This window comes from Pseudochaenichthys georgianus, chromosome 17 (assembly GCF_902827115.2).
Source record: "Pseudochaenichthys georgianus chromosome 17, fPseGeo1.2, whole genome shotgun sequence".
Lineage (NCBI taxonomy): Eukaryota > Metazoa > Chordata > Actinopteri > Perciformes > Channichthyidae > Pseudochaenichthys > Pseudochaenichthys georgianus.
The window spans coordinates 22,014,805-22,031,386 of NC_047519.1; the positions used below are offsets into that span (position 1 = coordinate 22,014,805).

The window sequence follows — 16,582 nt, forward strand, 5'->3', positions numbered from 1 at the left end:
GAAGGGGAAAGAGAGGGCAGAGAGATGTAACATATCACTCATTAAAGACGGACACATGTATTTTCTGCATGTTGGTTAGCATATAAGATTAGAGATTTAAAGTTTTGTGTTAGATGTCAAGTAAACAAAGTGGATATGTTTTTTTTGTATCCTTTAAAAGAGTGTTAATAGAGATTCAGGAAACTTTAAAAGTAATTGTTGTTGTCTAGTTTGAAACTTAAATGTACTCATTCTTTGAACACAAGCTAATAGTGATATTTAAAATTACTCAAATATTCCGTCAAAATGTACTCAAATTGCATTAATGTATGCACCAATTCATATTATAGGAGGCGTGTGGCGCAGTGGATAGAGCCTTGGTGTTGGAATCAGGGGGGGACAGGTTCAAACCCCACTGCAGTCAGCATGTCGTTGTGTCCCTGAGACACTTCTCCCCAAATTGCTCCTGTGGGGATTGTCCACAGTATTGAGTATGTAAGTCGCTTTGGATAAAAGCGTCTAACAAGTCAAATTTAATGTATTATTATAATGACAATGTTTCTGTGGATTTAAAATGCATATTTAAAAGCTTCAAATCAAACCCACAGTTTCGTCTTAACTTCAGTAAACAGGAGGCGACAAAACTAACTTTCCCTTTTTCCCGCACACCTCTCGCCTGGCGATGGCTCGATGGGATGCACTGCACTGTCACCTAGTTTCCATGGTAACCTGTTGCTATGGAAACAGGCCCTGGAACAGACTCGGTGGAGATTGTGTTGCCGGAGAGGAAGAGGGAGGTGAGGATAGAGAGGCAGAAAAATGAATAACAAAAAAAAACTACGGGAGAGGAGAGAGAAAACAAAATGGCTATAAAGTGTAAAATAACGCGGAGGAGCTCAACACACAGGTAATATCCAGGCATAAACACAACCTACTAATAACAAGAACTTCAAGACACAATTCACTTTGAACCTCATCTTCTGACATTCAGGGCTGGCTAGTTTATCACTGGGATACTTTGGGATGTATGATGGTGAACATGACCCCACATTGGAGAAAAGGAGGGTGCAGCCTTATAGACATTCATCTCACTCGTCTGTTGGCCTTGTACAGCAAACATTACATAACCACTGTGATGGCTGATCGCTGGCACTACAGACAAACGGAGTGCACACTCTTTCTCTGCATGTTGTACTCTTTTTATCTTTGTGAGGACCAATTACAATGTTGAACATTCAGGATAAAGACATCTGAATTGTCGTTTGTTTAAAGATATATAAATACACAAGGGGTGAGGGTTTATTAATAGGACGAACATTTGTGTTAAGCATGTAGTCCTGGTGATTTACCTTCAAGAGAAATAATAAAATGAGAGACCTTGAAAGAAACAGAAAAGGGTTGTGTGTGTGTGTGTGTGTGTGTGTGTGTGTGTGTGTGTGTGTGTGTGTGTGTGTGTGTGTGTGTGTGTGTGTGTGTGTGTGTGTGTGTGTGTGTGTGTGTGTGTGTGTGTGTGTGTGTGTGTGTGTGTCAAATAACTGAAGCTAGTTCTATGAGTCACCTTTTCTGGATAAAATACAATGGTCATGTAACAAGCACACAAACTAGAGAGGCAAGTGGCAAACAGCTTGATTGGTTTCTTACTGAACAAATAACAAGGAGCGAGCGCTGAGTGATGAAAGGTAAATCCAAGCCTGACACAGTCATTTGCAGATGTCCGGATAGACAAGACAGTTTACCAGAAATTACGCACAGACCAGCCTTTGGACTACATCGGATTTCCCGTAACGTCTCCTTGCACACTCACCACCCCCTCCTCATCTCCATCTCGCTCTCTATCTCTCCCTGGCTGAAGTTGGACTGCAGCCGGCTGGGTTAGTCTATTTAACTGCTGTCACATAGAGAGCCTTGGAGCATGTTGTGTAGCTCACTCAGTGACAGACAACATGGACAGCGACTGGCAGGGAGCACCATATGACAGATACACACACACACACACACACACACACACACACACACACACACACACACACACACACACACACACACACACACACACACACACACACACACACACGCTACGAAAAACTGCACTAGAGAGTTCAGTCGGACGTTCATGGCTGCAACACAAACACAAGTGTGTGGGAAATAAACAAATCTGAGAGCAGAGATGTGCAACAGGATGTGAGTTATTAACTTCACACTCAAAGAAAGAGCATGCAACCCCCACTTTGCTGTTGTCATTATAAAATTGTAAGATAATTTTAATGCATTTAGTTATGTAAATGTATGTACATGTATGCCACATTACCGTGGACCCACATGCAGGGTTGGGGTTTGTTTGCAGTTTAGTAAATCTGAATTTAGTATTGAATCTTATTCCTTTTTAATCAGTTATCTAAGAATGAGCACCATTATCGTTTACAGTTGGTAGATAGATACCACCTGAAAAGGACTATTTTGGGTTTGGGACCAGAAAGTTCCTAGAGTCTCCTCCAGTTGCTAAGCAACAAGTTCCAGCTAAATAAATAGACTGGCACCTAACCCCCGTAAACTGCGATTTGTTGTTTTTACACTTCAGTTTTTGTATGGATTAAAATAGCTGTTTCCAGTTTTTATGCTAAACTATGTTAGCCACTTGCTGGCTGTAGCTTCATACGTACAAACATGACGGGTGTATCAACACAAATGGGGCAAAAATGGGAAACGAACCACAGGGAGGATTTACATAGTGTTTATTTTCTTAAAGTTTCTGATTACGTTTCAGTTGCACCTTACGTTGAGGATGCAATTTTCAACAGACTGGAAATACATGTTATGACAACATCCAAAGACAACCACCGACAGGAAGAGTTTAAATAGGGAGCAAAAGAGAAAGATGGGCAGTGAGAACTTCAGATGGTCAAACCAAGAGAGGAGAAATGAGTCCCATTGTTCTCTATGATTCGTCACAGTTGCTTCAGGCATTACTGTTTTCTGGGGAGGTTTGCAGCGACTTCGATTGAAGGAAGTGAAGGAGGCGATTTAATTAACTGATTGGGAGTATTACACAACTAAACATCTCTGTGAGCCGTTTATAGCCAAGTGACATCTATCAACTCTTCGTATGCAAGCTCAAGTTGATGATTGACATTGATGTTTGTGAAGTGATGACAGTCTGATTATATATTTGATCTGCATCTAACATCAATGGTGGCAATGAGGCCATAAAGATTAAGTTGTTTTATGAGGTTCAAACAAAAGTCAGCCATCTATAAGTGGAGACGATAAAAACATGAAGTAACTTTAGGGGTAATGAGGCCTTGAAATACAGTAAGTAATTGAAATAGTGCCATTTAACACTTAATATCCAGGAACAATTTAATGGCTAATATACTTATAATCTAAGATTTGTTAAAAGCTATTTTTTGTAGGGTTGTGACTTGATTGACGTATTCCTCTATCCCTTAATTCTGTTGGCACAGCAACCATAGTAAAAAAAAAATGTCACATACAGACTGATACAGTGTGTGTGAAGTGCAGTGTCTGCCAAAAAACCTGCTGACAGCTGCTGGCAGCGACTGTGCGGGTGTATGTGTCTCTGTCACAGCATCCCACTTCTTCCAGCATGGGAGGTGTCAGTTAATACATTTATAATTGTTTGTAGGTTGTCATGAAAGACCATTTTGAAGGGCACTTTTTGGCACAGAAGAAATGCAAAGGACTCTTTCTACACATCTGTGTGACACTGCAGGACCCAGGGTCACTTCTTGGTCGCATGTGTGCCGAAACATTTTATTTCCCTCTGTGTGTTTGCAGGTTTTTTCAGTGTCCATTCAAGTATGTGCAGTGTGTGTGTGTGCGTATCTTTAGCACTAGAGGCCAGCTGTTCAGCGGTGGGATCCCTGCACATCTGGCAGCATGCACTGGCCCGGAGTGGAGAGGGTAAACTGCATAAAACTATGATGAGAGGGATGGGAGAGGAAGAGGAAGAGAAAAGATTAAAGACAAAGGGTGGTGGCAGAAGGCTTGAGAAGATGAAAAGATGATGGATTTAGCTCCATGAAATGAGAAATAAACGGATATACACAGTGAGTGTTCGAGAGGGACGTCAACATACGTTTAAACACACTTACAGTATGCACTGCCTTTCTTTGATTCCATTTCTCATCCAGAGCAACAACATTTGAAATAAAGTCATTGGGGTTGGTTGTGCAATACATGTGTTGGCCCTAAAATGAGTCCTTGTAAAGTTCCTAACCTTATTTCGAGGGTCAGAGTTAAGGTCAAATTATTGTGGCCAGAAGACCAGAAAGAGTTTTGTTAAATTCATATAAAACCAGCTGAACATATGTCAACTTTCAACAAGTCTGCTTAAACAGTTCCAAAAACAGCTGACATTAATTCATGAGTCACATGATCAGTTAGTACCTGCAGGAAATGGGGTCTCAACCTAGCGACAGTGTTAAGCCTCAAGGGGTCAAATCAGTGATCTCTCCCTGCTTCAAAACCTAATTTAAGCAGCAAATAGCTTTTACCTAAACCTTCTGCTCTGGTCCATTAGTGTAACTGTGAGGAAGTCATTTTGGTCACTTTAAAAGGAACCAGCAGTATGATGTGCAGATATCTTCCAGCAGAATAAAATCTATTTCTTACAATTCTTCAATGTTTCTGCTGTGGGACTGGATTGCAGATATAAGATCAGAAGTAAGGGCCATCAACCCAGGCCAGCTTCCTATGAAATGTTCGGGGAAAAGAAAGGAAAAAAAGAGTCGAGTAGAGAAGAGAAAGTGTCCAAACTGCAGGCTTGATTGGTTTGCTGTGCGGAGGAAGACGGTTTTCACAGTTAATTGGTTCCTATCTATCCAGAAACACCTCTCACACACATGCATGAACACATGCCAAAGCACGGACACACTGTTTTTCTATTTCTAATGCGGGGGACAATGATGCCTCTTTCCCTTTTCTCCAGATATCCATCCACACACTAATGCAGCGTTTCTCAAAGTGTGGGGCGCGCCCCACTGGTGGGGCGCAGAGATGTGATAAGGTGGGTCGAATGGACGCGATGAACGGGAGATTATTATTATTATTTAATTTTTTTAAATACATTTTTTGGAACCTGGGTCCTCGCGGGCGGTAATGGACTGTTACAGCCGGAGACTCGCAACGGCGGTGGATGCGGTACCGGTGCAGTGAAAGCCAGCCTGCCCACCTAAGGCAGCAGCCCATCAACGGCAGCGGCCCACCGGGAAAAGTCCTGAATCTCCCGATGGCCAATCCGAGCCTGCTCTCACACACACACACACAACTGAAACCAAAATCATTTACAGACATATGTAAAACTCTTTCATACACACATGTGAAACGCTCTCACACACACACACACACAACAGCGTTGCAGTCGGGAAGAAAATAAATGTGGAGCGGCACCTCACCACTTCATAAGGAGTTTAACCGTGACACTTTTCGAAATCCCGTTTGTGTGCCCCCACTTTACAAATAGGCCTATGTTTATTATTATTTTATTTTTTACAAGTCTTTTTATTTCATTATAGTGTACAGTAATCGATGCCATTTCATTTGTATTGTAATATCACAGTACACTCACTACACTCCCCCCATCTTGATAGATTTAAACTCCGCACACTGATCTCTGATTGGTCAGCAGGCGGTACTTTGCTTTCACTGAGTTGATCTCTTTTCTATAGACGCCGGACGCGGGCAGCGTCAGGTAAAACAAAGTTATTTAGCCTTCCCAAACCTGAGCCTAACGCGCCGCCTATGCCTGAGACACAGTGTTGTGAAAAAATAAATAAAAAGTACCCGCCGAGGGGGACCTTGGAGCAAAAAAAAAAAAAGTAAAGAAAAACAAAGTGGGGAATGACAGAAGAAGTTTGAGAACCACTGCACTAATGTACAGCTAAAATAAAATGATTTTTGTTCGATCCGGTCAAATCAAAGCAATGTTTTCCTTAGAGTTGGATGAGAGTTTTGACAGATCTTCCTTTCACACTGCCCATACCATTCACTGTCTTAAAATAGCACTCTCGAGAGCATAAGCCTACATTTTTCATGATTCCTTGATTTAATGTGTAATGCATCAAGTAATACATTCTCCGATGTGTCAATAGAGACTAAATTAATAACAGTGATGTCTGACTAAATGTAAAATCTACTAAACTGTCCTGAACTGAATAAAAACGTTCAACAGCAGAACGAAACAGTTAACACAAAGCATTTCAGTCAAGCCGCCTTTCCCACTCTCCCTGCTTTCTGACTTTGAAAGGCATTAATGAGAGAAAAGTGTCTGTATCGATTTTGTTGCATTCATTGATCGCAGAAAAAAAATAAAAAGGGAAAGATTGGGACAGAGGCAGAAAGGGAGAGTTCGTCCCATCGAATCTCCCTCTGGAGGGAACACAGGAGTTTTATGTTTGTAGACTATTTACAAGAACAAAAACCTACTCTACAGGGAAGGAAAACTTCCCTTAAAAATCACCATAGATATTAGTGTTGTCACGATACCAACATTTTGGTTTCGATACTAAGTCAAGAATTGCAATTCCGATTATTTTCTTTTATTATTTTCATGATAAATAAAATTGTAGTTTATCTGTTAAGTGTTTTCTTACAACATGGTCTCTTCTTTATACTTGAGTTTATGTGATTTATTTGATAGTTAACTTTATATTTTATTAACATATAATAGTAGGCTACAGTAATATAAATAATTATTGACAAAATGTACATTGCAGATGTTAGCCACATTGGTAAGTTAGCTAAAAAGATAGCCATATTAGACAGTTATCATTGCCATTAATTGCCTCGTCAAACTACGAAAACGTTCGTTTGTCACAAAATAAATTACACTTGTTCGACTTAGATTTGAGGGCATGGGCTTGAGCATGATGTAATTATGTTATCTATCACATTCGCTAACCTGTCTGTCTTTACATTCTTTAAACAGCTCTGGATGCCGGTCAGCGAGGTGCTTAGCTAAGTCTGATGTGTTGGCTCCCTTGGTTTGCAGGGATCTAAAACATTTCTTACAGACAGGCCTCGTGGTGTCCGTAGGCTTGCCCTCACTGTCAGAGATATAGCTAAAATACTTCCAAATGTCGCTTCTGGCGTCTTTTTTGTCAACAAGCCGAGGCGCAGCGGCAGTTGCACTCCCACTTGCAGCCATGCTTCTCGTTTTCTCACATGCTCTGGCAGCTAGCGCGTGCACGAGAGAGGGGAGGCACTTAGAGCGTGCTTGAGAGGGGAGGGACTTAGAGCGTGCTTGAGAGGGGAGGGACTGCAGGCACGGCTGCAGTGCAGGGAGTGGAAGCAGAGCGCTGAACACACACAGCTCTTATTAAAACAGCGCTTTCTCACCGGAGTACTTTTCCCCGTCATTCTTAAAGTACCGAAACTAATGAAACGGAAGAATCGTAACGTTTTTAACGGCAGGGTATCGCGGTACCTTTCGAGTATCGGTACACTGTGCAACACTAATAGATATATAGAATTGGAGGATGAGACCCTCTTTAATGGTCACACACACATGCGTCCGGTACCTTGCTCAAGGGCACCACGGCAGGGCCCAGGAGGTGAACTGGGACCTCTCCAAGCAGCAGTCCACACTCCATATTTTAGGTCTGAACCGGCGACCCTACGGCTCACAGTCCAAGTCCCTACTGACGTGTATCTTTTTTTAAATCCCGGCTGATGGATCAATAGACTAAAGCAAAGCTACTGAACAAAAAGAAAACAGAGACTAACCTTTAACAACATTGGCTACGCCTTGTGAGATAATACGAGCGTCAGATAATATCCATTTTATACCAACACATTTAGGACATGAGGTATGATGATGATAAAGGGGTTGAAATCCTCTGACAGGGCTGTGAGGCTACAGACAGAAAAGGTTTGAGACTAGACTGACTAACGGTGATTGGTTATAAAAGGCTGGGGAATAAAAAAACATCCCAGCATGAGCAGTCTCTCACTCACACACACACACACACACACACACACACACACACACACACACACACACACACACACACACACACACACACACACACACACACACACACACACACACACACACACACACACACACACACACACACACACACACACACACACACACACACACACACACACACACACACACACACACACACACACACACACACACCCCTTGAAGGTTTACGTGATCTAATAACCTTCTTCAAGGGGTGTACTCCACTCCACTCCACTTCGCTGTGGCTTACATTGATTTTCTACACATTTACTCTAACTATAGATGTAGCTTTTCTCCCTTCCAGCTCATCCTTTCCGTTGTGTCACCTGGATAAGCAGCTGCAGTCAAGTTTAAGATAAACTGCAGAGATAAAGATGGAATTCAGTAAAAAACAAAGACAGTACATTCACTATAATACAACCTTGCAACAATTTAGTTCCCAGTGATTTTTCTTTTCAGGTTTTTCTGACCACACCTCTGCCGAGCTACACTTTCTTCTCTCCCTCATTATCTTCCCCTCTTTTACTTTTCCTGTCTCTAGTCTTCCTTATCCCTCTCTCCCTTATTATTTTATTCCAATGAATGATCCTCCTCCTTTAGGCATCCGTTGTTTCCATAGGAACAGTGCTCTGTAGTCGATACCGGTCGTCTAGGCAACGGTGAGCTGGGAAGGACATTCTGTGTCTAAAAACATTCAATCAGCTTTTGCCGCCATTTTCATCACTTTCAACTCTTCAATGCTACTGCAGTGTGCGATTTGTTGTTGGTCTCTAAATCCCCTTCTAAGGTGTTGTCTTTAAACTTCCTCCCTCAGGTTTTTGTCATGTACCATTTTAATCTTTTTTAATGTATCTCTCTCACTCTGCTTATCACTGCTCACTCTCAAACACACACCAGTAAACAGCAGTTTCTGAAGTTTTAAATCTCGGTCCTGTGCACACACTTTATTGTCTGTTAAGATGCGGGGGGGGGGGGGGGGGAATGTGTCCGTTTCCAACAGCAACACTGCAATCAGGTACATAATAACAATAATTACCAATAATGTGTGTGTTTGTTCAAAGTGTGTTATTCATCAAGTATGTATTCATGCATATAACGTGTGCATTAAAGCATGTAGTACCATGAATGACATTTACTCTATGACTCATGGTAAACAGTTTTATCTGACAGCTCACTGCAGGCAGGCTCTCTGCGTGTGGACAATCTCTTAAACTTGAAGTCAGTGTGTGAGTGAGGGTGGGGGGGGGGGGAGGAGGGTGTGTCTGGCTCTGAGAGCTTCCCTATTCACAGCTGGGACAAACCATAACACTGGATTAACAAAAATATCCACAGATCAAAAAAGGGAGCAGTAGGTGAAAAGTGCAGAGATTGCATTGGATTAACTGGGAGAGAGGACATGAGGGGAACTGTAGAACATGTGTACAAAAGGAATGTATTTATTGAATGTAATGACTTGCAATAAATATATCTAATGATCATCATACCCCAAGTGCGTTTGTACTCAAATACACTTTTACCTCAATACATTCTTAATGTACGAGGAAAAAGAAAACAACATATTCATAAACCATTGTGCAATGTCATTTGCAGGTGCTACTAAAAAGACATAATGTGATATTAAATGTATAGGATAAACCCTTACTATGGTGAATCATGTTTGTGTTGTTTTAAAGAAGCCAGTTTTTGTTTGTGTGTGTGTGGGAAACGCTTTCAGCCAATGAGGGTTGAGAATGTTTGACGGAGCACGTGCAGAGAATCTTCCCTAAGCTGTGTGAAAATCTCTGGAGGGGTGTGAAGCCTGGGCTTACTCGTCCATTTGCTGATCCTCACACATACAATATAAATATACACAAAAAAATCCTGCATAAAGACACGTGTAAATGCAGAACTATATTTATGCATGCACACACACAAAAACACACACACACACACACACACACACACACACACACACACACACACACACACACACACACCCCTTGAAGGTTTACGTGATCTAATAACCTTCTTCAAGGGGTGTACTCCACTCCACTCCACTTCGCTGTGGCTTACATTGATTTTCTACACATTTACTCTAACTATAGATGTAGCTTTTCTCCCTTCCAGCTCATCCTTTCCGTTGTGTCACCTGGATAAGCAGCTGCAGTCAAGTTTAAGATAAACTGCAGAGATAAAGATGGAATTCAGTAAAAAACAAAGACAGTACATTCACTATAATACAACCTTGCAACAATTTAGTTCCCAGTGATTTTTCTTTTCAGGTTTTTCTGACCACACCTCTGCCGAGCTACACTTTCTTCTCTCCCTCATTATCTTCCCCTCTTTTACTTTTCCTGTCTCTAGTCTTCCTTATCCCTCTCTCCCTTATTATTTTATTCCAATGAATGATCCTCCTCCTTTAGGCATCCGTTGTTTCCATAGGAACAGTGCTCTGTAGTCGATACCGGTCGTCTAGGCAACGGTGAGCTATTTTTATTTAGTGTAAAAGTGTGTTTCTTTATAGGTAAAACAAATATAAATTGTTGCATTTGAGCTGCTAAGATAACAAATGAAGTTAGCCACATTTAGCACATGTTTTCTGTTACGGTATTTGCTAAACTGTTTTCAAATATATCACCCTATGTTTTACTCAAAACAATTTGAGTGACAATGCTTACACTACAAAGTTGTGACTGCTATGGCAGAAACTCCTATTTCAAGATTGTATGAAATCTGTGTTAATATTAAGAGTAAAGTTCATTTTAAGAGAAGCCTAGAAAGACAAACACAAAGTGACATTTGAGCCTCACAAGAACATATTTGTCAAACTGAAAAATAAGACTGCAGCTAATTTGTGTGTGCATGACTGTATGTATGACTGTATGTATGTATGTATGTATGTATGTGTGTGTGTGTGTGTGTGTGTGTGTGTGTGTGTGTGTGTGTGTGTGTGTGTGTGTGTGTGTGTGTGTGTGTGTGTGTGTGTGTGTGTGTGTGTGTGTGTGTGTGTTCAGGGACAACCAATCAATGTCAGAGAACGTCTTCCGCTCTGCATCAAACCAACGTGCGATGATGTCACGACAGGAGCCTCCCCCGTCATGTGTGGGTGGGAATCATGTAGCCCTGTGGAGATGGGGATTCCTTGGGATTGTGGGAAGGCATGGTCTATCTCCAACTCCCTGCACACTTTAATTAAGCTAAATGAAAATATATGTTTGGATAAAATGTGCCTAAATTAACCTTCTGGATAAACTGAACTGATATCAAAGGTTGCATTCAGAGGAGGGGATATATGTCATAATACAAATTAAAGGGTACTGTAAGTCAACCATGTGGATTTAATCACTAAATATTAAATACATTCTTCACAGAAAAAAAAATCTTTTTGAACTGAAAAACGTGAAAAAGCAGGGAAATGCTCGGCTCTTGGATGACACCTTTCTTTGAATGTTTAAAATGTAATACCATCAGGTGGTTCTCCGCCTAATTCTATTGCATTCTTTTGAAACTGGTGACTAGGGATTTTGCATTGCGCAAAAAATTGGCCCAAAAATGTAGTAATATAAAAAAGGTCATATTTTTTTTATATATCAATAGACTTCTCTACTGGGAAGTTTTTCATATAAAAACACAGATGCCACTCAAACAAACTCAGTCATCATTAATGTTAGAAGTATGTAATTTTACTTCTATAACAAATAGCAGGTGGTTCTGACTTTTACCAGCAGCAGAAATGAGGTCAGGACAAATGAGTCTGAATTGATCCATCAGAGCAGGCCACAGTAGAAGTGTAGGATTCACATTTCCTGCCACCAAACTGACCATGTTGGTCCAATTAAACCCATCAAACACCAATAACAGTGTCTGAAACACAACAAGAAAATGTGATATTAGTTCTGGAAAACTGTGGTCTGCACAAAACTCCAAAAACTTCACAAAGTCTTACAGTTTTACCTCGTCTGTTGCACACCACACACATTCTCTCACTAATCACCTGAAATTGCAGAGTCACCCAATTGTAAACTTATATTTTAGACCTTGTATTTTCAACCGTCTCTACCTCAGTGACCTTGAGCAAAACATAATAATCAGACACCAGGGACAGTCCTTCAGTCTGCGCTTTGACCGCCTCGCAAAGCTAACATGTTCCCTTTGTCTTTACCTCTTTAAACAGGACTATGGTTGGCAATTAATAGTGTTAGTCTGAGATGATAACTAACAAAAGAGTTTCCATAGCAACGGTAAAAGTGATTCACAGAGCATGTCAGGCTGTGAAATAATTGTCACACCTCAGTGCAGCACGGCCGCTGTTGTGAGATTTTGCAAAAACAAAACAGTGATTGTAGCATGCTTCTATTTACAGCGTGTGTCCTTGATAGGCTCCAGTGAGGACCGTGTGCTGCATTCACTCAATGGATGTTTGCTCTATGCCTTAACATCTTCACAAACCACAACATGCATGGTTTGTTAACAGGCTGGGAAATAAGATATTTGGATGTGCAGTGGGAGCAATTGTGTTATTGTCACCTGTATTTCTTTCTTTTTATACACGAGAGCACTCTTTTCCCTCCCCTCTCTCTTCTTTCCTGTCCTTTGCTACCTTCTTCCCATCAGTCTCACGCTGGTGCTCTGCTCATTAGCTTTCTGTCAGTCCTGGTTTTTGTTACCTTTTTCCCATTATTTTACTTTGTATCCTTGTTTCCCTTCTCTCCTACCTCTACTCTTTCTCCTTCGCCCTTCAATGCCCTCTTCCTTGTGTGAATTCAGCAACATATTCTTCAGGGATCTCTTCCGTTTTTCATCACTCAGACAGTTTTTCTTGCTTTTATTTATCACGCCTCGCAATCTGCAACCATTATGAAAGTATGCTTTTTTTTAAAGCAGGCTCTGAACCCACATTGCTGCAAAACATGAACTCGAATCGTGACTGTTGTACCCATACGAGTAAGTGAGGGAGCAAAAATAGACAACCGCAGAGAGCTATCGACTTCCCTGTGATGATCACACACACAGAGTGCAGCAGAAAGAGAACATGAACACAATCACACATCACCATCTCCTCACAGCCCTGAGCAAAGAGCAGGTGGTAGAAACCAAAGTGGAAATGAGGGTAAAACAGAGGGAGAGGCGGGAGTGAGAAGAAGAGATGGTGAGAGCTATGATGACAGAGAAGGAACTTGAATCTTAAAGTGTAATGGCTTTCAAATAGGGCTGCTTCGTGACTTCAGCTTCACTTCCTTTGAAGGGAAGTCAAATCCTCCCATCTGTCCCCCAAACTCACTCACTGATCCTCCTTTAATACGTCCTTCTGTTGGAGGAAAACACCCAGCACTCTGTCTACTACTGAGTGAGCGTGTGAGGCTATTGTCTGTCCTTTACAAATTGGCCCATACACAGCACAGTATTTGCCTTTGTTCACTCCTTGAGTCAAGCTTGTCCCTGGTTAAACTCACAGCAGGGTGAGAAGAGCCTTTAGATACTTCCGTCTGAAAACATTTCTCAGGCCTAATCTTCTCCCAGGAATTACTGTAATATATGGCAGGCAATTTATCAGGCCAATCCCTTTATTTAAAAGACACATCTATTTTATCCAGTGACAAAACAGTGTTTTGTCAATTCAGGTTGTCACCATTTAAAAAACTAAGCACTTATTATGGGCTGCAACACACTACAAATAATAAAAATAGCAACATTCTGGAATATTCAGCCACTTTAAGGGTTGAAATGCCTCCATTCAGCGAATACCGATTTCTACTCCCAGTTTAAGACAGTTAGAATTGAATGTTGAAAACAAAACAATCAGCAACGAAGGAAGGACACTGCTAACAGTAGAGTACTAGTGTAAAATGCGATAAAACAACAATAAAGTTCGACTAATTACGTGCAATGCAGTCGTTGCTAGCTCCTGCAGTTTATGCTAACACTGCCGACACCTTCTTTTCACTCCCATCACCCTTTTGCGTCACAACACAAGTACATTTTGCTCGTGTGTTTATGGCGCATTAATGCCTTTTTAGTATGCGTTTCCTCACTAAAACTCACTATGAGTATTGTTTAGGCCTGACAAACTTGTTCATGAGTGATCTTCCTTATAAAACTTTTGTAAAGCTGAATCTTTATGGCGATAGATAACTAGTCCTTTTCCAAATTGTAATAATTGTCAGTTGACTTTATAATAAATATATAGACTGTTTTTCATCAGCATAACACATTGTGGAAGCCAGCTGATTGCTACATTTTCATTGGATTATTCACCGGAAAAGCTCCATAATATTTCTAGTTGATGTCTTCTTTGAAAACATCAGTTCAAATGTGCATTAACATTAGTTGCACTTAGTCCTCTGCTTGCTTTCATTCAAATTATTCACACAACCTGACCTTTCACACCGTTGCATTTACTGTAATTATATATTCCATCTGTGTTTTAAGCGTAAACTATACTTGTAATAACAAACTCAACTTTGAATAACAACCCATTTAGCAGGTGCTCTGAATGTGGCTGTGAGTGCATAATGAGTAATTATTTTCAATTCAGAGCTCGGGAGTCACCTACTCTAGTTTGATAGCAGCGTTCTCTTCTCTCGGAGTCAAGGTCAAGCATGGCTAATGGCCAAAACATTGTCATTGTCACATTGACACAGTGGTGGTTAGCGCTGCAGCCAGCCGCTGAATAGCACTCCACGTCATGGAAGTCAACTGAGAGCTGTGGAGATGGAGTGGAAATGTAAAGTGCCACTATGACTGATTCCACTGTCAGAGAAGTCATTCAGAGATTACGCTCACTGTAGCAGTGCATTCAAATCATCGCAGGCATGCAAAGACTCCAGTAGCTTGAATAATACTGACCAGAAGAGTTTTGTTTTGTGCTTCACTGCAGACAAAGGCCAGTCTTCTAGAATAAAAACATTTTCCAACTCTTGTAGTATAGAAGTTGGCAACAAAGTCTTGTACGTTTCATTAGCTTCCAATTTATTGAGGAAAACCCAAATATATAGGACTTTGTGCTTAATCCAAGTGCACATGTCAATTAAGGGACAAAGTGATCTCTAAAAGGTACCCCTCACAGCATTGAACCCCATTGAAAGACTGCTGCAGCTGAAAAGTTGTTATTTCATTACCATACTGAAGACATTTTGAGGTTGGTATTTAGCTATGACAGGTGAAGTTTTTCATCTGTGTCTCAGTACGCAAACACACAGACATCGCACACAATATGGAGGCTTTTTGAGTAAAATTCAGATCCGTATTCTCTGTGCACTACTGGACTTCACTTGAAGGATCTGATTTTCGGCCAGTTAAAGCAAAAAGGAAAACAACTGCACGTAGAGCCATCACATAATCACACCTGAATTGTCAATAAAGGGTTTTCTTTCAATCAAATTGTCTTTCTGTGAGTTTGAGGATGCTCCCCTACTCAAACTGAAGTATTAAAATAATGTGTTATAGCAGACAGTTTAATACAGCGTATTTCTGGTATATTCATTTTTATGTCACCTGATATGTAGGATGTGTGTTAAACTTGAATGGGACAAATTGATGTTTGCCTCTTAAGCATACTGAGGTTTTTAAATGATTTGTAGATTAGCCAGGGGTAGACATTAAGGGTAAAATGCCACTGGCCCTCCAGAGCATTCGTCCACCAAAAAAGAAATCGACTAATAATGAAGAAAATTAACACATTTGTTGCAATAGTAATGTATGCACTAACTACATTACTACTTGTACTACAACATTTGAATCATCAGTTCTTCCTCATTTTCCTCAATTGTTCATATTTGGTTTATTAAAATAATGATATTGTGGTCATTGTTAAAAAATGTCTGCTATTATTATGAGTATTATTATTTGTATAATGCACTTTCTGCCTTCCTGTCATTAAGAGTTAGAAATGTAATGGCTATGTAATTGATTTGATTAGAGCCTTCATTATCCTAAACTGCTGGGACATTTCGCCAATACCTTTATATTGTCTACTCTTCACTTACTTGTCAGCATAGGTTGGCATTGATGTACAGAGCCGACAGAAGACCTTGTTTATATTGGCATCATATTGAGAGGTGCAGCCAGTGACGCGTCATAAAACCAGGAAGTAAGCTGCTGGTTCCCTCGACAAAAAGCATGGGATTTATTTCTCCACAGGGTTTTGGAAAATAGCTGGAAATAAGGTCTGTGGAAAACAAACCTGTTTGATAAATGCACGTTTTGTTCAGCCGGATAATATCCACATGTCTACCCTACTTTTAAAATGTTCGAATCATAAATCTAATCGATAGATTATAAAAGGGTTTTAGGACGCGTCACTGCCCCACTAGAAGCCAACTCCATCCATCAAGCTGGCTGAAACTTTCTCTCCCTCTTCTTCTCATGGTCCCTGTCACTCTCCTTTAACTCCTACGGTGACTTTCTTTTATTTGAAGATAGTTTTTTGCCCAGCGCTTGGCAGGTTACCGCTGGTATTAAAAACATTTTGGCGAATGGTTAGGTGGCGCGATAGTCTGTAGTGAAGGAGCGCGCTCACGGGAGCCTGCTCACGCTGCGCTCCGCAGCAAACAGCTGTTTGCTTTTCACCCAACAACGACAACCGACTCACGGAACGCTATGTTGTAGCGTTGATAAACGAAACAATTTAACAAC

General features: G+C 40.8%; 1 protein-coding gene across 4 annotated transcripts in view; it reads right to left on the minus strand.

Annotated features, from left to right (window-relative positions):
- Positions 1 to 16,582, minus strand: part of ece2a (endothelin converting enzyme 2a) — a 76,333-nt gene that overhangs the window by 15,481 nt on the left and 44,270 nt on the right. The window contains exon 4 of one of the 4 annotated variants that reach the window (XM_071206368.1): positions 2,740 to 3,915. The exons of the other annotated variants lie outside the window; for them this stretch is intronic. Coding sequence (XP_071062469.1) covers positions 3,781 to 3,915 — 135 coding nt within the window. The 3' untranslated portion in view covers positions 2,740 to 3,780. Of the gene's footprint in view, positions 1 to 2,739; positions 3,916 to 16,582 lie in introns of those variants that run through there. 4 annotated transcript variants of the gene reach the window in all.